The sequence below is a fragment of the Echiichthys vipera genome (assembly GCF_963691815.1).
Source record: "Echiichthys vipera genome assembly, chromosome: 1".
NCBI lineage: Eukaryota > Metazoa > Chordata > Actinopteri > Perciformes > Trachinidae > Echiichthys > Echiichthys vipera.
Window position 1 is genome coordinate 16,737,351 of NC_139826.1, and position 24,723 is coordinate 16,762,073.

Genomic DNA, 24,723 nt, shown 5'->3' on the forward strand with positions numbered 1-24,723 from the left:
GAATCCTCACAACTCATGCACTTCCATGAATTTGAGATTTGAAAAAATCCTGTATCTGTACAGCCCACCATGTGATTCTCTACAATCCAATATATAAAGTAAATGTATATATGCTGTATATATATTATGAAAATTCAGGTCCAGGAGTGACTGCATGCTGTGTAATGATACTTAAAACAGCAGTCCTTCCCCCACCAATGCATGTAAGTTTGAAGTTGCTTGTCCCACAGCAAAGCAGTGCAAGATTAACCCACGTCAGCCCCTCCCTCTTCTTTACCTGGCTCGTCTGTCTCATCCACTCATTGTCTGTGGCTTGCCATCTGCTACATGGGAAACCGCTAATGCACACCAATCCCCTGGGAGTGACGTTTCACACCTGAGCTCAGAGACTCCCAGAACACCTGCAACTGGTAAGAGGCAGCTTGTTCACATTAGACGATTGTCCCTCACGTTTCCCCTTCTGTAGTGCAGAGCACCGTGTGTCCAAAAACTGCCGTCAGTTCATAACATTAGGTTGAACTTTACAGATTACATCACAGCCTCATGAGGATAAACGTGACACATGTCTACATATGTCTTTGTTGTGAGTGGGACAAGAACAGGACATTATGCTATGTACACGGATGGCGAAACAACATATTTTGAGGTGATTCAATGATAATCACATCCAAAACGGAGTATAGTTTATTCCAAGTTCCAAGTGAGATTTAGCTAATGATGCTAACTTAATGAATAAAATGGGATACAGTCTGTTGATCCATTATGTGATCATACTATCTGTCAAATTATTTTAATGACGTAAGCTTTCGTTCAAACGTTAAATTGAGGTAATCCCAGTGAAAGCTGCTACTTTCTGTGTGCCCAGGTCGGCCATTAGCGTTCTTTGCTGTCTGTGAACATGCAATGTCTGATAGAACCAGTACAAGTTGCCAGTGACAGAATATTTCAAATGTTACAGTGTAAGAATATCAGAACAGAATATCAGGCACTATTTCAGCAATCCACTGGTTTAGCATTTCATTGAAGTTTGAACGTTGAAGTTTGAAGTTTTTAAACACACAGTAAAATAATATGTACAACTGTAATGTGCATGCAAATATAAAATTTAAATGATCAAGTTAGAAGGTACTGGCACTGTCGATCAGATGGGGTGACTCGACAAACCTGATTAACTTTTACCATCAGCAGACTTTGGAGAGAATAGTGTACTCATTAAAGTTTTGCTTCATCCGTTTGTGTCATCCAGAGGAAGAAACCTTTTTCCTCTTAAACTGTACATATATTATAGAATATGCTGTCTTCACACACATACACACACACACACACACACACACACACACACACACACATGCGCGCACACGCACACGCACATGCACACACGTTAACACATATGACATATGTTTTTCATTCAATATGCAGGACGCCTCACTGCAAATTTCACTGTGAAACATTTTAACAAAGACGGTGCAAATGACTCAAAGGCTGAGGCTTAGAGTGGGTGTGTAGTTTGCACATTTGTATTCCAGCATGGTCGCGTACACACACACACACACACACACCCACACACACACACACACACACACTGTTATTTCAGCTGGCAGAGATGGTGTATCTGGCAGAGTGAGAAAGTGTCTATGAATTTGGGAAAGGTATCAGGTTAGACATACTAACGCTTTCTGTGTGAGACTAACACTAACGCTTTGCCTGGTGTCAAACTTTCAAAGGCTGACAATTCAGATTTTTTTTTTTCAGCTTTTTCATTACAGTATTTAAGTTAATAGATTTGTATCGTCCTGACCTACAAAATTTACAATTAATCATATCCAATGTAGTTTTAATTTATCTTAATGAGGTCGGTAACATAGACGTAAAACAGCAGCAACATGTTAGCTGTTATTTTGTTAAACCAGACTGCAGTTCTGATACTTTGTCAAATGTTCTCCTTGGTTAAAAAGGACACACTGTGAGAGAACAACATGCTGGCTGAACTGTAATAGCAATCAGTTAATTTAGTTTTCACAGGAGCACAGTGATGTTTGCAAATGAGCATCATCTCTGAATTACAGATAATATTATTGTGTACTCCGATACCTCAAAGGGATAAACGGCTCATTCAACCTCTTTTGCATATCTGACCAACACAAGCCACTAAAATATTGTCTAATCAAATAAGATGACACCCATTTAAAATAAATGTTTGAAGACGCACGACACATCCATTTGTGTGCAATGTATGTAACATTCAGCATTTTACAAAGAGGGACAAGATAATATATTAAGGTGCTACCCCTTAAACCAGATATATAATTTAAGTTTGCTACCATTACTGATCAAAGTGCACTAAAGTTTATAAAACATATTTTTTGAACATTATATAAAGAAAACATTATGTCACAGGGTCAATAATGAGCTGTAATTCTAAGATGTGAAGAAGATGTAATTAAAATATTTGCAAAAACAAAAACTCTCTCCGCCTTACATTGCATTTATCGGTTTATATTGCAATTAAATGGTGAGTTTATGACCATACTGTAAATAATACACCGCAAACTATACCACAGAGTACATGCAAACAGTGTCACCATTTCTTTTCTTGCTGTAGTAGTGTTTCATGTTTTCAGGAATTGGTCAGCACCAGTCATAGGATTAGCTAACACTGCTGGTTGACTCTTCATGAGCCCATGCACAGGTTTGCCCTCAAAGTTGATGATGATGAGTGAAAACGTTGGTTTAAGATAAAACAAGTGCTATAAATCGAGTAATTGTTTATATGAGTAAAGCCTGAGAGCAAAAACCCGTTAGTAATCCTAACATTGCTGCATAACGCCACACTCAAGGTGTCTGTGTTTCAGAGGAGGAGGAATTTCAAAGCTGGGTGTTACTTCCAAGGCATGTTGGCGGTACACTGGAGGAAATAAGTAGCTATACTTAGAATATTTGCTTTCTTTCCAAAAGTTACCTGAGAAAATTGATACCACACTCATGTCTGTACGGTAAATATGGAGCTGGAGCTAGCAGCAGGTTAGCTTAGCTTAGCACAAAGACGGGAAAACATGGATATATAACAAGAACTGGAGACCGCGTCGCCACTCCGCCTTGCAGCCTGCAGCCTTGCAGACAATTTTTTTTTCCGCAAAATTAGCCGCAAAATAAGGTCAATTATGATTCTTTCTATTAGGAATTTTTAATCCATGGAGTTCACATACTCAAAATTTGATTTGAAAACCTGTGACATCATCCCAATGTAAAGACTATGAGCCAGGCAGGAACTCAGGGGTGGCGCCAGTGGGAGAAACAATGCTGCACATATTCAGTGGGATGCATATCAAGGCAGCTAGAAACTTTTTTTTTGCTGCATGTGCTAGGGAAACAATTGGACTCATTGGACTGAATAGACACCATCTTGGGGTCCGGTATCCAGTTCTTATAGTCTACATTCATTCCGAAAATTGGGAAACAGCTAGCCTCACTCTTAAATCTGCCAACCAGCATCTTAAAACCTCACGAATGATCACATTATCTCATGTGTTTAATGTGTCCAAGAACTGAAGTGTAAAAATAACAATTTTCCATTTTACAAGGGGTTATGTGCTGGCTAGCTGTTCCCTCGTTTCCTGTCTTATGCTAAGCTAAGCTAACTAGCTGCTTCCTCCACCTTAATATTTAGGGAAAGTGCAAGGACAAAGGTTTCAAGTCTACTCAGCAAAGAGAGTGGATTATGTTCAAGTCTGAGATTTACACATTTGTTTTCACTGTCTTGACAGTGAAGGTGGGTGCAAAAACTTTCCCACAAAGAAACACAAACAGACTTTGGATTCAGTTCTCCATTCCCTCTGAGTGTGTGTGTGTGTGTGTGTGTGTGTGTGTGTGTGTTTGTGTGTGTGTGTGTGTGTGTGTGTGTGTGTGTGTGTGTGAGAGAGAGAGATCCTCTGTGTCAGTGCTATCACTCACACACATGCATGTATACACTCGTTGCTAAGCAGACCCAGGTGTTTGGTGTTTTTATTGAGATCACAGGACTTTTACAGCCACCAATTTCACTGACTGTACAGGTGTTACTGATCATTTCACGCATGAAAAGAGACAGCAGTCAAACAAGAGCTGCTCTGTGATGGAAAACATCCTCACAACGCCATCGCACAGCAGACCTCTTGTGCATTTCAAGTATTCAGAGAGTTGTTGTTAATTGTTTGGGTTTGAACAATAGTCATGTGGTACAGATATTAAGATTCACAATGCCGCTGTTTCTGTTTACTTACCCGTCTTCAAACAGTATTGTGCCATTGCTAAAGCAGTGAACCACACTTACAGCAAAATCTAAGAAGTGGCGGAACGGTTGATGTCTGAGTCTTTACAGCATAATTGGCATAATTGGACAATGTCTGATTAAACTACCCTTCTGGTCTGGCATAACCAGTACTCTGCCACCACACACAATAGGCAACAATGAATGGCGCCTACCACTGGAACTGGATTGGGTAATTGTGAGCAGGAGCCAATATCCCATAACCACAGGGGCACAGTGACAGAATGATCCAATAAAAGTCAGACACCAGACTACTGAAGCATTTATATCAAGGGACCAGGAAGGGGCTGTGTCTTTGAAACCATGTTTTGACCGAACAGGGTAATGTGACCAGACTTTTACACTCTGACAAATCACTTTAAAATGCATCAGCATTCTGCAATATCATTTCTGGGATTTTATTGTCTCAAATGACTAAAGAAATGGTCAATCTCAGATAAGTAAGTCTTATCTGAACACATGTGAGGCAAATGTTAGTGTCAGCATGCGTACAAGTTCACAACAGAGTCCTGGAGGCACAGAGTGAGTCGTTAAACCCGAAAATAAATTAGCAGGGTCTCTTGTCTCAAAGTATTGCTTTCACCATGTGAATCTGTGTGTGTTTTTAATGTGTTTTTGTTTAGATGCCTGAAATAAGGTTTCTGGTTGACACAAGCTTTAGAGATTTTCATGTTATGTTTCTGTTATGTGAGTACACTAAAGGTGGTTGCTCACTTGGCCATATGAGACTTAACATCATCACGCGAACATGCAAGGTTCTGTTGGAAGCTTGTGGTGCAGGCTGTTCTCATTCACTGTTGGTACATGTAACTATGAAAAGTAATGAACTTTAATTTGTTTGTAATCCACGTATTCAGCCCCATTGACATTAGCTGTAAGGCAGCACCCTGTTCTCGTTTTGGTGCCTTAACTACCCTACCTTAACTCTGACCCACATACCAGTGATGGACACGTACCGGTCGCCGTTTCACAGCATTAAATAGAATGTTATGTTTCAATATCATATGAACGGTTGTGCATACGTTTTATGTGAAATATCATATGAACCCATTGATGAGCATACTTTGTGTGGTATGGACATTGAAGTTAGGCGACCATGGTGTGGTTTGTTTAATGTTAGCTTTTTAATTCTTCTAAAGATTGCATTTATGCTTCAAATATCATAAAAGTGGTGTTCATTTGTGAACAAGATTATGTAGATATTATAACTTTTGTTTGATACTCAATTATTTTCTGTGAAGTAATGTATTCCATGATCCGAATCTTGGTTTAGCGTGTTAGCACACTGTCAATATGGAAAGCTTCTGAGTAAAAACTTCTGGATGACTCATACATTTCTGTGTTAAAGAGAAAAAAAACAGATCAGCGTGTCCTCTGCTTGTGTGCGCTTTTGTGTGTGTGTGTGTGTGTGTGTGTGTGTGTGTGTGTGTATCCACCACATGATGCCGTTTTCCCTTGAAGCTTGATTAAAGTCATCACCTTGTCAAGAGCTATATTATGTATTAAGACCAAGTAATCACACTTGAAAGTCAAAGGACTAGAAACATACAAAAGAGTTGCACAGTGTCTTATCTATGAGCTTAATATACTCACTCTGTGAATGTTATTCTTCTGGGTGATTGGAGCTGCTTCATCCTGAGCTTTATGACGCAGTCATGCAGCTCACTACAGTCTACCCGCACCTCTTTAGGGTCTTGATGACTCACTCAGGCCGCAGACGTCATCCTCTTAGGGCAGGTGCCTTCGTATTACCACAGCTGCACGACACTTCCATAAAGGAGTGAGAGAGAGGGAAGGAGAGTACGGTAAATGATAGATTAAATGTGCAAAAAAAAAAAAGAACAAGACCGAGGAAGAAACGGAAATTTCAGCCTCATATTTTGACTTACTTTGGGTCATTTGGTTGTGGATTAATACCACTGCAAGGTATGGAACAAGTGGTTTATGCATTTGACAGTTCAGTGACCAGTTAAGGTAAACTTGTTTTTACTTGTTACTTGATACAATTTCATACTCGCTTCAGTATAGCAGGAGTGACTGGTATTGTCAGGACTACAGCTTAAAAAGACACAGAGTTACTGTGTTGGATCAATGTTCATATTTCATCAGTCATTGAAATAAAGACGTAGATTCCTAGAGGGTAAGAAAGTTGAAAAAATGGTGTATGCTGTTGGAAGAGGTCATCAATACAAAACCAAGAACCCCACCACAGCGAATTCCTGGTTGCTCCAGTAGGCAAGTGCAAAAAACTGCAGTTCTCAGAGTGTCCACTAGGAGCAGTTTGCACAATAGAACAGTTTCTCATTGATCCCCATGTTAAACAGGCCGTTTTCACAGCATAATAAAACCTATTTAAGGCCTGGTACAAAAAATCCGTTATAGTTAGTATGTTTAGGTCATATCTCCATGACAATACTGAGGGGGTTGAATGTTTTTGTACCTGGGTAGTTTTTATTTTATTGGAGGTTAAAGTTTATGAATAATTAGGGGCGCCTCTTGACAGCTAGCCGCTGGCTCTAACTTCTCCTCGGAGGTATACGTCAGCCAGATGCATGAATCTTCCTCGGCCCAAAGTCACATACATGCCCTTTTTTGGTAAGAGGAAATGAGGCGACAAGATGGCAACTCCGATAGGCGAGTACGATTCAATCAAGTTGAAAGAACGAACTCCGACGGGTAGGCTACGTCCATTTTTTATACAGTCTATGTACAAAACAGGCGTGTTAATGTGTGTGTTAATGTAACAAAAATAGCTAAATTAAAGCTGCAATGATAAATATTGTTATTTTCTCAGGAATTGATGGAGACAAAAACAAAGCTGAAACAAGAGTTAATATTTCATTAAGTCAATGATGATTTTGAGTTCACCTTATTAACTGAAAGATGATAAAATGTCAGTGTTGTGTTTGCGGTTTGCAGATTAAAGATTATGGTTAAAGCTGCATGGAGTACACTCTACATGGAGCTAGGCTGGCTTACTTACTCATAGATAGCAACTGCTAACGTCATTTAGTGTATGCCTAGCTTGAGGCGTTTGACTATGATATTATAACATTTGTAAGGGGGGAGAGGGGATCTGTGGTGTGTGCATGAACTGTGCCTGACAGTCAGCTCTGCGCTGAGTGGACAGGATGATACAGGCGCTGTCGATTTTTGCAAAACAAACAACAGGTTGTTTTTTTAAAACCGGATGATTTATGTTGTTCTATCGTAACATAGTGTCGGCTTCAGTGAATATGAGCCAAAAATGTGTCCGACTGCAACTTTAAATATACTGTTTTTAAATCATTCAATATTTCACACCGTAATCATTAATATGCTATTAGCTTTGTAATGTATAACATCTGCGTTGTAGAATACAAAGAATGCTGGTTAAAATGGCATGAAATAATGAACTAATTAACACAAAGACTGTGTTAAGTATCCATTATGGAAAAAATATTTTATAGCTGAAGAGCCCTGGGCACAGGAGCAAGACTAAGGGAGCAAGATACATCTAATTCACCCCTTCATAATATTTGTCTCCATATGTCCTCTCAGGGGAAAGGCACTGGATCTTTGTTACTCTTCAGACCAACAATAATGGGCTTAACTGTACAGAACCAGTGCTGTACTCACTCCCCTCTGCTCCAGTCTCAGAAGCCCTCCCTCGAGATGGGTAAGGGTTCCCGTGTGTCCTGCCACTCAGCTAATTGAGGCCTGGTAAAGGCAAGTTGCCATGGAGGAGACTCCCTCATATGGGGTGCTACTTTTAGTCTCGCTCTTTTGGGAACACTGGTAAGTTCATGCTTAACTTTTTTTTTTTTTTTTATATTTTGTGCAAAGAGGAATAGTAGAAACTTTCCATTTGGACTTGAATACAACTGTTTGTTTAAAAACAAGGTCAATACTTAAAATCTTAATAACTATCATATTATTCAATTCAATTCAATTCAAAAAACTTTATTTGTCCCCGGGGGGCAATTCAGGGCACACAGAGCAGCAAATAACGACAGTGCAACTATACAAAAACATTTTAACTTATCAACAAGGATAAAGTGTAAAAGAAGAATAAGTGTCAGGATGTTAGTGTGTTAGTACAGGTTAGAATCCAGTCACAGAGTTAGATATGGAGAACATCGTCGGCATGAGATGTAGAAAGAATGTCCAATAATTTCCAATAATTTCTGTATTTGTGGAGGTGATGAAGTAAGCAGGGTTTGAACTTCTCTCTAAGCTCTCCTATTTATTCTTTGGATGACTACGAGCTTCTGTCACAGTCAGTTTAAATACAAAGAATACACTATGAATACCCTTAAGGAGTGACCCCTAAAATAAGGACCAATATCTGCATATTTCAACTAGGGCCGGGCGATATGACCATATACTGTATATTGTCAAAATTATGTAAAAACTTCCAGTGTATATATGTTTCTATATAGTTTCTATCATGATGTCAGAAAAAAACAAGGGGTACTGATTTACGGCTATATTTACTTCATTTGGATGATGCTCTAAGTTCTGATCCTTGCATGATATCTTCATTTTGCACTTAAATACTGAGTACTTTTCATTTGTCAAATGTTTCATTCACGCAAACAAAAATAGGCCTTATCATGTGGTTATTTCATATTATTTATTAATTTATCGAATTACAATACTACATACTATATTGTGATAAACTATACCATGATCAAGATACGAAATGATCTATATCGGGATATAAGCCGGACAGCCCTAATTTAAACAGTCATTGTGTCTTGCCCCTCTGCCCATAGCCTTGTTTCTATACACGTGTGCTGACTTGGCCTGACTTGGTTTCACTTGTCAGGGATTTGCATCTCCATTACAAAAGGGCTACATGCTTGAAGGTGACGGTTATAAACATTTTTTGACTTGGTCAGACAACATGTTGTGGTTGTCAGGTATAAGGTTTACAATGTTCACCATTTTAGTTTAGCATGTTAACATTTGTTAAAGGTTGAATATGTAGAATGAGCAGAACACCACCATCTAGTGTCTCCACATTGTAGTCGCAACAACAAAAAATAATTAAAAGCAGTCGGGTTGCCAGGTTCATTGCCCAGTAGCCTACAGGAGACCGGAGTCTGTTTGAGCCTGTTTTAATCCATTCCCTCCGGCAAATCGCAGAGGAGTTTGACTGACAGTTACCGTTAGCTGTTACAGCTAAGTTAACATGAAAGTTAGATTACCGATCAAGGAGAAACGTAGCCATTTCAGCTTGCGTTTTAATGCCGCTGAAGTCCTTTATCTCAGTGCATCGAGTGAATATTTGGTCTATATTGACTCTTGTTTTTGCCCCTCTCCGTTCACACAGGTGCTGGGAAAAATAAGCTGCTGCAGACTTGGTAAACTCCATTTCACCCAGTGCCAGCCAACAGTAGCTGCACCTAACAACAGACAACCCTGGCAACCTGCAATGTTGGCTACAATGTAAACAGAACGTGACAGAAAGTCATTGTCAAACCAGTCAGGTCAATTCAGACTAAATATTTTATTTTATATGGCAAAGCAATATTTTCATTCTGTACCCCTCAAAACGCCCTGTGGGTGTATTTAAAAAAATATATAGCTTTTAATAAAGATTCTACATATTCAACCTTCAAAGTGAAAGTTCAGATTTTTTGAAGTGGGTTGTATAAGGCACTTATCCATAGTCAGAGAGAGAAGCATGCTGGAGGAGAGGCATGGAAGCTAAGAAATGCAACGCTGTGATTTTAGCCACCTAAAAAATTCAATATAGGTTTAAGAGCACACTGTTATTGGAATATTTTCACAACTTCCGTCAGAAAGTCCTATTTAAGTTTGCGTCGGGGGAAATTAAGCCATTCCATGCTCTCGTCAAAGTCGCCAGACTCCATTGACGAAAACACCAATTTTACCTCGCAGGACACGGGAGCTGCTGGTTCACCGCTGCCTCGATTGGGGTGGTTGGGCTGGTTGGTTGCATGCTAACTGACAACTACTGTTGACAACACACTGAAAAAAGATTCCATTTCAGTAGCAGTAAACTGGAAGTACAACTGAGGCTGAGGAGATTGTTGTTTTTCAGATCGTTGGTCATAAACTTGAACAAAACATTTTGACCTGATTTAGTAAATGACACCGCAATCCATAGAATGGCTGTTGAGCCATTTCATTCAAGTCAACCTCTTGGTCCCGCTGGACTAAAAGTCAGGGAACACCACAATCAGTATGTGTAAATATTAATGTCTGCACAAGATTTCATGGTAGTTTATCCCCCAGTCAATAATGATTTGAGCCATGGATTCTTTGTTTCACCTTAATTTGAGCTGCCCAGTATCCACTTGTACTGCTTATGAAGCAACACTGCACAATATACTTTGTTATGTCTTTGTTACATTCTGTCACATGATGTCCTCCTAGTATGTGTTGTACTGAATGTACTGAACACCATGTTGGCCATGAAAATAATGTCGTAAGAGACACACTGATGAGCTCAGTGGGACCGTCTCATGCATACAGAATATTTTCAGTGAGTCGTCACCGCTCGTCCTCTAGATTTCACAGAGATGGAATAATTCTCTGCACTTTACATGCAGAGCAGGAAGTCAGTTTGTCTATCGCTGGAGCCAACCGAGACGCATCAACCAGGAGACAATGATGAGCTCATGCACAACAGGAGGAAAAAAAAGATGACGAAGAAATGACAACAGATAACATCTTAAGCAAAAACAACAAGAAATGTAAGAAAACATGTTGGCACAAGTAAAAATGGAAGTAATCTATATTTAGACACTTGGGGATGTTTGTGTGTGTCTACATTTGTGTTCGCTGTAGTTCTGGTACTTTATTATCCCATTATCCAAATCAATTAGATGTTGGACCAGGCAACCTTGTCAGAGGCATTTTGTATAAATCAACAACCACTGTTATCAGGTCCTCCCTATATTCTGGACATCATGCATTACAGAAATGTCTGTTTCCTTGGTAACCGTTCGAAAACACATCATCTGGATAATGTCATGATTTCATTTCATTATCGTAATGAGACCAGTCTTGACGTAAGCCCATTTTGACAACGTGGACAGTGAAAATCCATAAAACAGCATCATGGATTGGTCTGATTTGTTCTTTTTAGTGCTTTAAATGTTTTACAGAGTCAAACAACAACAGCCTTTTGTGCTTACAGTTGATTTAGTCAACTCCTGTTTGTGCTGCTGTTAAAGGCAAGTTACAAGTGACTCAGAACAGAACACCAACAGAGGATAAACACGGAAGAAGACAGAGTGCATGTCTGGTGTAAATTTAGAAAAATAAAGCCATCATTTTCTCCTTGGATGACTGCTATTGTTCTGGGCCAAGTGAAAGAACATTCAATTAAGTTCTATCAGAGGGTAGGTCCTCACGTTTAGCTGCACACTGCAATGTAGCTGTGTACAAAAAAGATGTTTATGTGGCTAAAGACAGTTTGTGAATGAGCAGATCAAATTGAATTCGCTATTCTTTTCCTGCTAAACTCACAATGTTCGCTTGATGTCACATCTCCTAAATTGTGTTTGTGACAGCGCTAATTCACAGAGAGGAGTAAAAGGGCAAGGTACCCCTCATAGTGAGACCCCAAAATCTGAACTGTTATTTAAAATATTGACGATTATTGTGTTGCAGCTCAGACGGTATCAAGCTGATCGATTTGCATAATGCACATTAGGGCTCAATTCGTGTGTGAGTCGCCTCTTCTGTTTTTTCCCCCACATATTTCCTTTGTTCTCAAGCACCTGACCGAAATTGTCTCCTTGCTTTCCTTTTAGTGAGTTACATCCATGGTTCTGTCAGTGAAATTCAACCCAGCCTAATCTCCACCCCTGCTGGCTCGTTCTTAGTGTTTCCACAGTAAAGGGTCAACCAGTACAACATCTGCACTCCAGGAGAAATTACCTTGATGCACACGTGTCTTCTTTTGTCCCCAAATAACTTTTCATCGAGTAGACTAGCTGCCCTCAGGCAAGGCTGTTACAATACAAAAGATAAAAGATAAGACAATGGGTCTACTGAAATAGCCTCTGAATAAGGTGAGAGAGGGAGTGATAATACAACAGAAGATTTGGAGATGGTCATTTTGTCAGAAAAAAACCTCCTTACTCCGCCTCCCTTTCTTTAAGCAGTGCAAGAAACAGGTGGACTCTAAGGCTTCTTTGTGTTTCTGACTCACCAGAATTCTTTTGCTCAAATGAACATTTTAAAGTTAATAACAGCGATGTTTCAGTTATATATTAGCCGCAAAGTGAAGAAAAGGTAGGACGTGTCTTGAGTTATCTAAAGAACTAAAAGTAGATCACATGATCAGACTGAAATGTGAGAAAGTTAGAGACATTCTTCTACAGTATGTAATCAATGACTCCTCCCCTGCATGCTGTGCATCCATACACCAGCAAATCTCTATCTTGTCAAGAAGATCTCTAATTCCAGAAGCCAAAACACAAACATGCCCTATTTCCCCCAACAATGAAACACATTAACCCACTTTATTTCTCCTTTCCACAATGTAAACTGTGTTTATGTTGTTGAAAGCTTCATGTTCAGTGCCAAGGAGGACAAAGGTTTCAGCTGAAATGGATCACTGCATTGCATAATACAAAGTGACATGAGAGCTGCACATATGACGACTAAAAAATACTGGCCTCAAGAAAGAGCGAGTTTGAAACCATTGATTTAACTGATTGAATTTGTTGTTTTTTCATTTTTCATTTCATCCTTTGATGAGGTCATACATGTGTGCATTTACGAGGTAAAGAAAGCTAGCCAAATAACTGACCTATGCCTGCTTCTGACAACTCTGAATTATACGATGTTCAATGTGTTTATTCTTTTAACTAAAAACTAAATCTTGGGCTGGGCATCATACGTACTAGTGAAATTAAAGATTTACAGCGACAATAAAAAACAACTGCTCGTTTTGTGGTTGGGAAGTTTTAACAATATCCATCAGCGCTGCCATGCTAATGTTAGCTGTGTGGCTCTAGGAAAGTCATTAGTTAATCCACCACTTTGTTCAAGACTGAAATATCTCAACAACTACTGAATGTAATGCTATGAAATTAATGTCACCCTTAGGACGAAATGTACATTGTTTATTCCTGACTTTTGATCTAGTGCCATTATTAATTCAGAATTCTACTTTGTTCAATACTTTGTTACGTTTCCATCAGCCGTAGTTGAAATTAGCAAATGTGAGTGTGCTAACACGCTGGACTAAGATGGTGAATATTATACCTGCTGAACATCAGCATGTTAGCATCGTCATTGTGATAACTTTAGCGCGCTGATATAGCTCAGCACATAGCTGTACACTCTCAGTCTTTCTACCAAACAAATATTTTCATATTCAGCAACAGTAATTTGCAATATAGAGCTTCCATATTTATTTTGGGGTAAAATTAACACTTAATGTATCTTGTATTAACAAATGCTCATGATGAACATGTTCAGCCAATGGTTTACAGAAATCTAAATTCTGCAAAGTGAAAAATCTTTAAAATGTTGGAGTAACGTCTAAATACCAAAAAACAAATTCAGCTGAAAACATTTACAGTATTAGGTGAACATACCTTTCTGTTTACATAAATGCAAGACTGTCAGAAAATAGAGGTTTTCAGTAGAGAAGTAAAACAGTATACAGTGTACAGTAGTTTGCAATATAAAGTCCGAACAACATAATAATTTCACAGGCGCATGTCAAAATTAGCTCCAGCAATCAGGACTCTAGGGACATTAAGGCGATGCAGAAGACGGGATCAGCAAGTCCCATCAATCATTCATGACAGCAGGCAGGACCCTGGCAGCGTGATGGATGACAGCGGTGAAATGAGACAGAGAGGAATGCTCCATACGTCCAGCTTGTCACACTAAGTTTATACTGCCACACATCAATGCCTCCACCACTTCATGATCAGCGTCAGCAAAGACTGCTCCAGAAGTGTAGCCTATGCATGTAGATTCAAATGTTGGAGAAATTAATGCTGGCTGTCCTGTCCTCACATCATATGCACCCCACAACTCAAGGATTTCACAAATGAACTATCACCTGTTTGAACTGAATATAAAAATCAACAGTCCAAACAGAAAAACAGCAAATCCCAAATGAGCCCACAGCACATGCCTACTTATTAGTCAAACATGTCGGCCCAAATTAAACAGTTCACTTGTAGGTAATCATGTGAAAGGCTGTCACTGCAGTCAGTATGGAAAAGTGCTGGAGGTAATGATAGCACTCTTACTGTTACTATAAATCCCCTGTTACATTTAGTATGAAATTAATGGAAAACAACATTTTCCTCCCCATCATCTCCATTTGATTAAATTGCAGACACGGCTGGCAGCTGAGCTGCAGCAGCAGTCACACAAGGACAGCATTAACATTTAGAGGCTTTGTAAAAACAGAAGCATGCAGTCAACATTGTCAAAATTACCAGGTGGTGATAATTGCACTGGGAGACGAAAATAGTTTGCTTTAAGCAGGATGCTGTCACTGAAAGCAGCTGTGGGGAAAACAAGTCAAAAGCAGACATCCTGGGCTGTCCTGTGTCGCCAGCAGCCCAATAAACTGACCACAGTGTTCGACATGGTGTTCTACACACTGTTAAAGTCTTCATGCTCCAGCACGCAAGTGGCATGAAAAAGCCATTGCTTTGTATTGGCTCAATCCTCTATGGGTTTACTTTTGGTGTTAGAATCACAAGTTCTCACTTTCTCAGCCATTTATACCCATTTTCATGGGTCCATCCATAAACAGTCTCAGTCCAAGGATACAAAATTACATATTTTCTTCATGTCCGGCTGGAAACATTCCAGATTTGTTGGTAGGTAAATACATTTTACTTGCAAAAAAATTTCAAGGAAATCAGGAGAACTTATCTGACTCCCTTATGAGGGACTGAAATAAAAAAATAAATAAAATACAAATAAAAATAAAATGTAAATGGGTAATGGAAATCTATAATGTCCTGAAAAGTCAGAGCAATAAGGAAGGGGTTATGCTACAGATATCAGTGGTCATAATTATGTCTCTTCTAATTCCTACGTAGCTGCTGGATGGGTAATCATTTTCGCAAGAGTGCAAATGTAATGCATGCTAACACACTTAGCTAAGATGGAAGCGTACCTGTGTTCCCCGGCTCCTATTTTCCCAGCTTTGTATGGGAACATCGGATGCTTTGTTAAGAAAAGGGTCCGATGTTCCCCAGTCTGTTATTTTTTCCACAATCAGTGCCGAATTACCTGGCAAATAGGCCCATGTAGACCTAGACAAACAACCAGTCCAGTTGTTTTTTGACTGAAATTGCTTTGAGGATAACGATGACCTGGACGAATGAGAACATTCACAGGCCTATGTAGACCCTAATCCTACCCCCTAACCCTGACCCTAACACTTTCCCCTAACCCTGACCCTAACACTACCCCCTAACCCTGACCCTTACACTTTCCCCTAACCCTGACCCTAACACTATCCCCTAACCCTGACCCTAACACTATCCCCTAACCCTGACCCTAACACTACCCCCTAACCCTGACCCTAACACTACCCCCTAACCCTGACCCTAACACTAGCCCCTAACCCTGACCCTAACACTACCCCCTAACCCTGACCCTAACACTAGCCCCTAACCCTGACCCTAACACTACCCCCTAACCCTGACCCTAACACTAACCCCTAACCCTGACCCTAACACTACCCCCTAACCCTGACCCTAACACTACCCCCTAACCCTGACCCTAACACTATCCCCTAACCCTGACCCTAACACTATCCCCTAACCCTGACCCTAACACTACCCCCTAACCCTGACCCTAACACTACCCCCTAACCCTGACCCTAACACTAGCCCCTAACCCTGACCCTAACACTACCCCCTAACCCTGACCCTAACACTATCCCCTGACCCTAACACTATCCCCTAACCCTGACCCTAACACTACCCCCTAACCCTGACCCTAACACTATCCCCTAACCCTGACCTTAACACTACCCCCTAACCCTGACCTTAACACTACCCCCTAACCCTGACCTTAACACTACCTCCTAACCCTGACCTTGACCGTAAGCCCCAACCTTAACAAAATGCTCATTTAAATCAGCAAAGGCAGAGGCTTATGCGACCAAGGAACATAGGGATGACCCCGCTAAGATAGCGGTAAACATCCTACATGCTAAAAATCAGCCTGTTAGCATTGGCATGGTGCATGTTAGCATTTAGCTCAAAGCACAGCTGTGTACAACTTCACTGAGCAGTTAGCATGGATTTAGACTCTTAGGCCTGTCTATACATACTGAATTATTGAGTTATTATGGTTATTACAGAGATATTTCCAACAAGTTAAATGACAAAATATGTTGTTTATAACTGCCCTTTAGAAAAACACAAAGAAAGGTTTTAGTCTTGATTGTGTTTAGTCCTTAAAATACTTCAGGGAGCCGGATGATGATTGTTTTCCTGCTCAATTTTAACTCATACAAATACCCTGTACCGCTAGTGGTTTGAGCCGCATGCCTTTTCTCAGGTCAAAATTGTGCAAAAAATACTGCACTGTAATCTACAGTGAAAAACCTATTTCTGTTCACTGACAATGTGTTTATAGTGTATTCCTGTCAGTGATGTGTGACCACCTGTCACAAGGACATTTATAAGTGATAGCTCATTATGTTTGAGGACGGACATGCTTTTGACCTCAATGCTTTAATGAGAAACATGATTTGAAAAAATGGCTCTATTTTCATCAGTTAAAGTACGTTTTTCATCAAACATCCATCAAAAAAATAATATCCAGAAGGCTGCGGACCAGAACAAATGTACAACATATAATTAAAGTCAAAGAAGATCTTACTGTTCCCCCAAATAGACTGTTGGCTAGACAATCGCAGCAGTAGTTTGATGGCTCATTGTATTCAAACAGTAATTATGTCCTTAAAATACAATATTCGTCTTTCGGCAAGAAACCCAGCCCTGTCTTCATTCTCTTCCAACCGGTCACTTTCACCACTATAGCCATGTTTTAAGATTTGTATTCTACATGCATTATGCAGACTTGACATCCGCACCCTTACATTTCCAGTTATTTTTTAAAACGTACAATTTTTTTATGTTTTTTCGAAAATATCCTGTTTTTAAACGGGTCATGTTATTTAACTAAATGCAAATCTGAAGTTTCCCTTGAGATGAAACACGTGCTAACATGGAGAATACTCCTGATGCAGTTGTTGACTGTGGCCTCACCTATAGCACATGCAGGTTCAGCTTTATGCAGTAAGTTGTCTTCTATTCATAGTTTCAGTGTGGGGGTAGAAGTTTGGTTTTGGGCAGACATGACTCAGTCTTCTAGTTTATTTAATTGCCAGACAGCCCATAAAATCACCCTACCGAAACGGCAACATGCATCATGTGATTCTTATTGTAGAACAGAAATAATAAAAAGTCATTTTCATTTTGCACTTTAACCCAGGGATAAGCAAGGACTCAATATTATCGGGGAATCATAATGTGATGATACGATCTTATTGTTATACAAAATTATTAAGTTAATAATTCCAGCATTTTGTATTTTGCAGTAACAAAATCACGTTACTCTAGTTTTTGTTTTCAGATGTGTGAGTTTTGTCTGGCTTCATATACGTATGTAAAGACGGAAACGCACGTAGTATTGTGCTTGTAATCTATTCATGTTTGTGATACTTCAATCACCTCGCTCTTAAAATATTTTTTTGATATGACTTGTAGCCTCTGTGTCAAGAATGGTAATGTAGACAGGGGTCTAGGTGCTCTCATTTCCAAATGTACTCTTTACTTTAGCATAGTCTGCCACCTGCTGGGGCTTTTGTAGTAGCTCAGCTTTTAAGGAGATAGCTGTGGGTGGGATTAAAGTTTGTGTCTCATTGCATTGAGCTTATTGAATCTACATTACAAGTGTGAGTACAATTATCCAAATGTATGTCAGTGACTGGAAAAACACCCACAGACATCTAGGGTGCACCAAATATAGCGCAAGTCAAATTAATTTAAAGTACATGCTTAAACTGGATACAAAGCAACTGTGTACAAAGACATGCCGGCCTTTGTGTCTCTCCACATATGTCTCCAATCTGCCTAGCCCAGGATGACGTTAGAGAAGAAGAAAAGTCACTCTATGTGCGACAGTGCCAGGCTCCATGTCCTTCAATCAAAGCCTTGGATGTGACACAGTTTGACAAACCTACTTTGTGGGATTGTTTCAGCCATACAACACTACCAAGTTAACTCCAGATGCGAAACAAATTAAATTACTGTCAGGATTTCTTTCCACTGCATAATATTTTGAAAAAGCTGATCTTAAATGTTTACCCTGCACACAACAGCTCGGAAACAAGACTGTCCTTAAGATGGTTATTTGGGAAGTATGTAAAATATATCATTTCTGAAGAGGCCTGCCCATTTGGCCTGTAGTAGGCTATATTTGATTTTTTTTTTTTAAATGCATGCCTTTCCATTTGGCAAGTTTTACAGTGAATGTGATATTCCTGATCTTAATTATTTAATTTTGTTTTTATTGATGCAAAGTTTATAACACAAACTACATTGCTGAAATACATTTCAATATACATTCATTGCCAAAAGCTGAAATCCAACTCAGTTTTTCTAGAATATTATATATAATATTGGTGCTTTTTATCTCTTTTTTTTTGTCTTTTAAGAGTTCTATTGAGGTGCAATAGTGTTTCATTACAACAGTAAACTGACTGAAGCAGTGTTTGGACCCAGTCCATTTAGATTTGTGGATGTGGAACTTTCCCAGTATGTTGAGTAGCTGCACAATGTAGTTCACATTGTCTTGGCCATGAAATACAAAATATAACATGTATGACATCAAATTACTGTAGTTAATTGAAGGTTGAATATGGAGAATGGGCAGAACACCGCCATCTAGTGTCTCAAGATCGTGGTCTTTTAAAGAAAACAATTCCACCACTCAGGTTGCCAGGTTGGTCATACCCGGCCCAGTAGCCTACAGAAGACCGGAGTCTGTTTGAGCATGTTTGAACCCATCCCCTCCGGTAAATCACACCATAAAAAAGTATTTTAGAGGACTCTGACTGACAGTTACTGTTAGCCGTTACTGTTACAGCTAAATCAATGAAATTTAGCTTACTGATCAAGGAAAAACGTAGCCCTTTTGGCGTGCGTTTTAATGCTGCTGAACTCCTCGAGTCAAAGTTTGGCCTATTTTGACTCTTGTTTTTGCCCGTCTCCGGTCACTCAGATGCTGGGAGAAATAAGCAGCTGCAGGATTGGCAAACTCCATTTCACCCAGTGCCAGCCTACAGTAGCTGCACCTAACAACAGACAACCCTGGCAACCCGCAATGCCGGCCACTATTGGCTGCTACAATGTAAACAGAAAAAAAAATTGAAAATATTAATTCAGACTAAATATATTTTTATGGAAAAGCAATACTTTTATTCTGTACCCCTCAAAACGCCCCGTGGGTGTATTATTATTATTATTATTATTATATATATTTTTTCAAATATAGCTTCAATCAAGGTTCTACAAATTCAAACTTCATTAGTACTTTTACCAGTTTTTTCTGTTAATAAAATGTTCCAACTCTTTCCAATACACATTTGTTTATTCACAGTGATAAACTAGATCAGGGGTCTGCAACCTTTACTATCAAAAGAGCCATTTTTCCCCCTCTTCACCAAGTAAAATTTGTCTGGAGCCACAAAACACATTTGATGTCACAGCTTATTAAGTTGTATATATAGTTATATATTTACAAAAAACTACAGTTTGTTGCATTTATGAAATTTTAGAACAAAAATAAAGAAAACTGTTGACATTTCATTCCTATTATGATTATTATTACCTGTATTATTGTTGCTAATTTCTCACCACATATCAAGCATACGGATGAGTCATCAATGTTGGCAGTGAAAGCAAATTGATCTCTCCACGCAACTCTCTATTTTCCTCCGATACATTTTTTTGGGGGGGGGTTATCCACGGTTAGCATGCTGACAGCACAGGTCAGAAACTCAAGATTAGCAGGGAAAGGTGCTGAGCGATGGCCGTAGCATGTGACGCATATTTTAGTTTCAAATAATATTTTTCAAAAATCACCTTGAACTCCAAGAAAACAGGTGCTCCCTTTGAAAGATTGTCCACTGTTCAAAAAACACATCATTTATTTCCATGTTATTTTTTGGCAAAGCTACAGGAGCGACGGACTATTCTTTCTCCTTCCATCCTTGTCTATCGTCTAGCGCATGCGCAGTGCCACCCGGGAGGGAGACGGAATGTTCTCGTCTCTCGCACGGAAGTCTCGCGCATATTTGTCTGCCTCAGAGGCGAAACAAACAGCGGCTGGAGCGACGAGGACGGAACCGACGGCCCTTTGGCTGAGCTGAACTATCCGGATTTCGGGCGAGAGGAGCGGCGATTACTAAAATGACCAGTGGGTATCGACATATATTTTAACTGTAAGGCATTCGTGTACTTAACTGGATTGCATGTAGTCTGTGGTCGTTGTTTCTGCCGTTCCTTAGCCTTGGCCACCACCGACCTGGGGTCCGTCTATTTGCTGACTCAAGTAACGTTACTTAACGGAATTCACGCCAGTTTTGTCACCTTGGTTTGTAAATCACGCACACCAATGTGCTGTGGGTTCAAATGGTGCAGACGGGCTCATGCTGCAGCTGTGTTACATGATGTGCTTTGAACGTTTGTCAACATTGAGAGGCCAACGGTTTGTTTATTATCCAGCTATTAGTCGGAGCCTCGGCCTGCTGTAAAGCAACACTTAGCAGAGAAATAACACTGATATTTGAGTGTCAGCGCGACTTGTAACGCTAGAAGACAACGTGTTATAATTTATATTTCCTCAAACGTGGCTTATCTTCATTTACTGGTTCGTAAATCAGAAATAGGATTGAAGACGCGTTGTTGCTCTCTGTGCTGTTGTTCTGGCACGAAGCTGCTCTGGAGCCTCTGCCACGTCGGCTGCATTTATGTGTTGCACCATTTTTTATTTCTACCACCATACAGTCATACTGCTCTGTCATTTTAAGTTCTGACTTATAGGTACTTCGTGAACGCCTTTTTAATGTGTTAATGCTCCCTGATTTTTGCTTTAGTGTGGCATTTAATACAGGTGTTTTAAGGGTGTAGCTCACATTCCTGATGTGGTGCGCATTTAAGTGTCATTTGTTCTATTGCAAATGTTTGTTTGTTTTCTTTTGTCTGACATGCAGGGGGAAACCAACGTGAGCTTGCTCGTGCCAAGAATGCCAAAAAACAGACTGATCATGGGAAAGGGAAGAGGGGCGATGATGGGCTGTCTGCTGCTGCTCGGAAGCAGAGGTAGGCAGAGTAGTGGGGTTTTTTGCAGCACCATAACCAAACTGTGTTTTTATCATGACTTGAATGACACTTTGTGATACAGTATAGTTGAGGATTTTACACATGCTGTAAAACTCAACCTTACAGTCCTCTTTGTGGCATTTAAAAGAGAATCAATTCCAGGTAATTGTCACGTATGCTTTGTAAAGATGACATTTGGTGCACCTATGAGTGCTTTACACAGGTGTGTTAAGGTAGAGTCTGCCCTAACAAAGTCTTATTTTCTCTTTTAAATGTCCCTCTCTCCCCAAGGGATGCCGAGATAATGCAACAGAAGCAGAAAAAGGCGGGCGGAGGGGAAAAAGAAGAAACCAAGTCCAAATAAAGGATGAAGTCGGAGACAAATTCAACTCAGTGCTTCAGCAACATCCCGTGTTCAGCATTCTTCCTGATATTTATGAGAATTAATCTGTCATTTTTGTCTAGCCTCAAGAATCTAGGATCCTACATTCTTCCCTATGGCAAATGCTTTTTGGATTAGTTATTTTTATTTGGTAAAATAATGTCTGATCAATTGAACGGTTGTCCCACGTTGATGCTGCATGCAGAGGAGCATCAGTGGTTTAAGCAGCAGGAGAAAAATGAACAATTGTCGACACAAAGCATCTACGTAACACTTGTGTATTTTTGTACAAACATGTCCCCTGCTGGTTTCAAATAAAGTGTATCTTTTTAGTTCATGCTTGCTTGAGTTATTCTGAATGGATGAATGACGACAGTTTGCGTAATATTTTCAGATGATCTCTAAATCTTTTCTGGGCACTGAAGGTCTGCTGTTTATTTTTTTTAAACTATGTTTGTTGCAACTTGTAGCATCTTTTTTTTAATAGCATCACAAGATGCCATAATATGTTAGAGAAGGTGAGGGATCAACAGAAAATAAACTATTACTAGCTATTTCTCAGTGTATTCTGGTATTTGGGTAATTTGACTTCATGCTTCGATTCTGTTTCTTACAGATGGAAATTTAACTCTAAAATAGCATTACATCGCAAATACTTTATAGATTTCAACAAACAGATCTTTGGTGATGTTTTAACAATTTCAAATATTAATCATTGCTGTACCTGCAAGTATTAATGCTTTTTCTTAATTAACATGCCAGTTTCTATTAGTGCATTGTCGGCTTTGATGCATTCAACGATCTGACGAGACAATTTAAAGAGCCAACAAATGTTTGTGTTTTCTTGTGATCTGTCTTTAAGACTGCAGATATATAGTCGAATCAAATAAGGTGAGGCAAACAAAGAAATGTTTATAATCGTCAGGGCTGCAGGTACAGTATGCTCATGGCTTCTGCCCTTCAATCAATAGTGGTATATCAGACTCTGCGATGTGTGCATCCCAGGAAAAAACAACAGGCTATTATGGGCACAGTACTATGTACCCAAATTCAGTATTTGGGTCAAGATGGCTGCGGGACAGAGGAAACTGGTAAAGTGAGAACTGCCCAAAATAACGGGTAAAAACAGTGTTACAGACATTTTTTTTCTCTATTAAGTTACATCTAATGTGCCTGCTCTGTTGCTTATATCATTGATTTATGATAATTTTGCTGACTTGAAGAACTCTGATACACCATTTGGCAGGTGGCAAATAAGTGTAGGCCTACATCAACACAGTGTTTCCTAAATCATGGATACTCTGATGCCTGGGGACAACTTTTGGAAAATAACAGGAGGCCGGGGGCCAGTTTGCTTGGCCTGCACTTCTGTCTGTTCAAAGTACAAAAGAAAAACCAAGATTGAATCCATTTATTTTCATTTTGAATTTAAAAAAGTGTCACCTGGCACCCTATCACTGGCCACATGTGGCCCATGGGCCATAAGGTGAGTATCACTGTCCTAAATGGTGACATGTTAATAGCAGTAGTGCAGAATAGCTCCAATATAAGTCCTATTTACCATAAATCGCACAGGATAAAACATCCTGCCCACACAGCTTGTTAAGGAAAAGATACATCTGTGTTGTGTCTCTGCTCGGTCTGGATATTCTAACACTGGAGTCTGCCAGATTTACTGTATATAAACAAAGTGTGACAGCAGACACAATGGAAGCTACTGCAGTGGCATTCTGACCACTAGGTGGAAGCACGCACCAAGGTATTTTTCTGTACTGTGTTCCTACCAGAGAACATTGGATTTTCAGAATAGTCAAGTATAAATAGATTGGTTATGGTGTATTATGTCCTCTCTTTACTTAAGACAGTTACACACACACACAGGGCAGAAGTTATGTGTCATTACAGGATTTAAAGGCCTCTTGAAGGGAAAAAGGGGTATTGATTAACATGTTATTCATATTATTAAAATGAAGTGAGCACATATTTTCTGCTATTGCAGAACATTTGTATTGTGTTTGACAGTCGTCCTCCAGCATAAGCACCAAGTGCATATTGCTGATATTTTATAGTGTTCAGTGAGCTACAGCTATTTATAGTCAATAAGCCATGTGTCTACTTACTGAAATCCAGTGAGTTTGTATCCTCCGTCTTCAGATTACAGGCGTATAATTAAGTCACCAGTTTAGCTTTTTTCCATCTCAGATAGCAGGGGAAGTAGCTGAAGAGCTGAAGAGCTGAATAGCGATGAGGAACATATGCAGAATCAGCAAGTTGCTTAAATTCGAGAAATTCAAATCTTATCCACTATCATCCATGATACTCTGCTTACAGCTTTGGGTAAATCTCACTTAAATTCAAGCATAAGGCCCAACAGACTGACTGTGGATTCTGGCATGTTTTCTTAAACAGACCAAGAGAGGAGCTCAGTGGTAATGAGAGACACAGAATGCAAAGAAAAGATGGGAGTCAGCTCATCTAATTAAATTCATACAAGGAGCCCCATCTCTTTATGCCTTCTCTGCTGAATTTGTCGAGATAGGGGAGCACTGCGTAAAAAAATGCATTGGTGTAGTGGAGCTGTTGCTCTGCCATTCACAATGTTGAATAGTCCAGTGTCAGAGTAAAAATTGGGGAGATGGACAACGATGTACTGAAGCTGCTTGGCTTTACATTTGTTAACTATG

The 24,723-nt window shown here is 39.6% G+C and overlaps 1 protein-coding gene across 1 annotated transcript; it reads left to right on the plus strand.

The window, feature by feature from the left end:
• The first annotated feature begins 20,629 nt into the window (after nt 1-20,629).
• Nucleotides 20,630-22,376, plus strand: serf2b (small EDRK-rich factor 2b). Its single transcript, XM_083914306.1, has 3 exons — nt 20,630-20,752; nt 21,549-21,657; nt 21,949-22,376. The coding sequence occupies exons 1-3, from the start codon at nt 20,746-20,748 to the stop codon at nt 22,019-22,021; spliced, it is 189 nt and encodes a 62-aa protein (XP_083770432.1). The 5' UTR covers nt 20,630-20,745; the 3' UTR covers nt 22,022-22,376.
• Nucleotides 22,377-24,723: the final 2,347 nt, after the last annotated feature.

Excerpts from the sequence above, each read along its gene's own strand:
- serf2b (XM_083914306.1), top strand. Across the intron at positions 21,658-21,948 it reads GCTGCTGCTCGGAAGCAGAG|GGATGCCGAGATAATGCAAC; the intron begins GTAGGCAGAGTA and ends TCTCTCCCCAAG.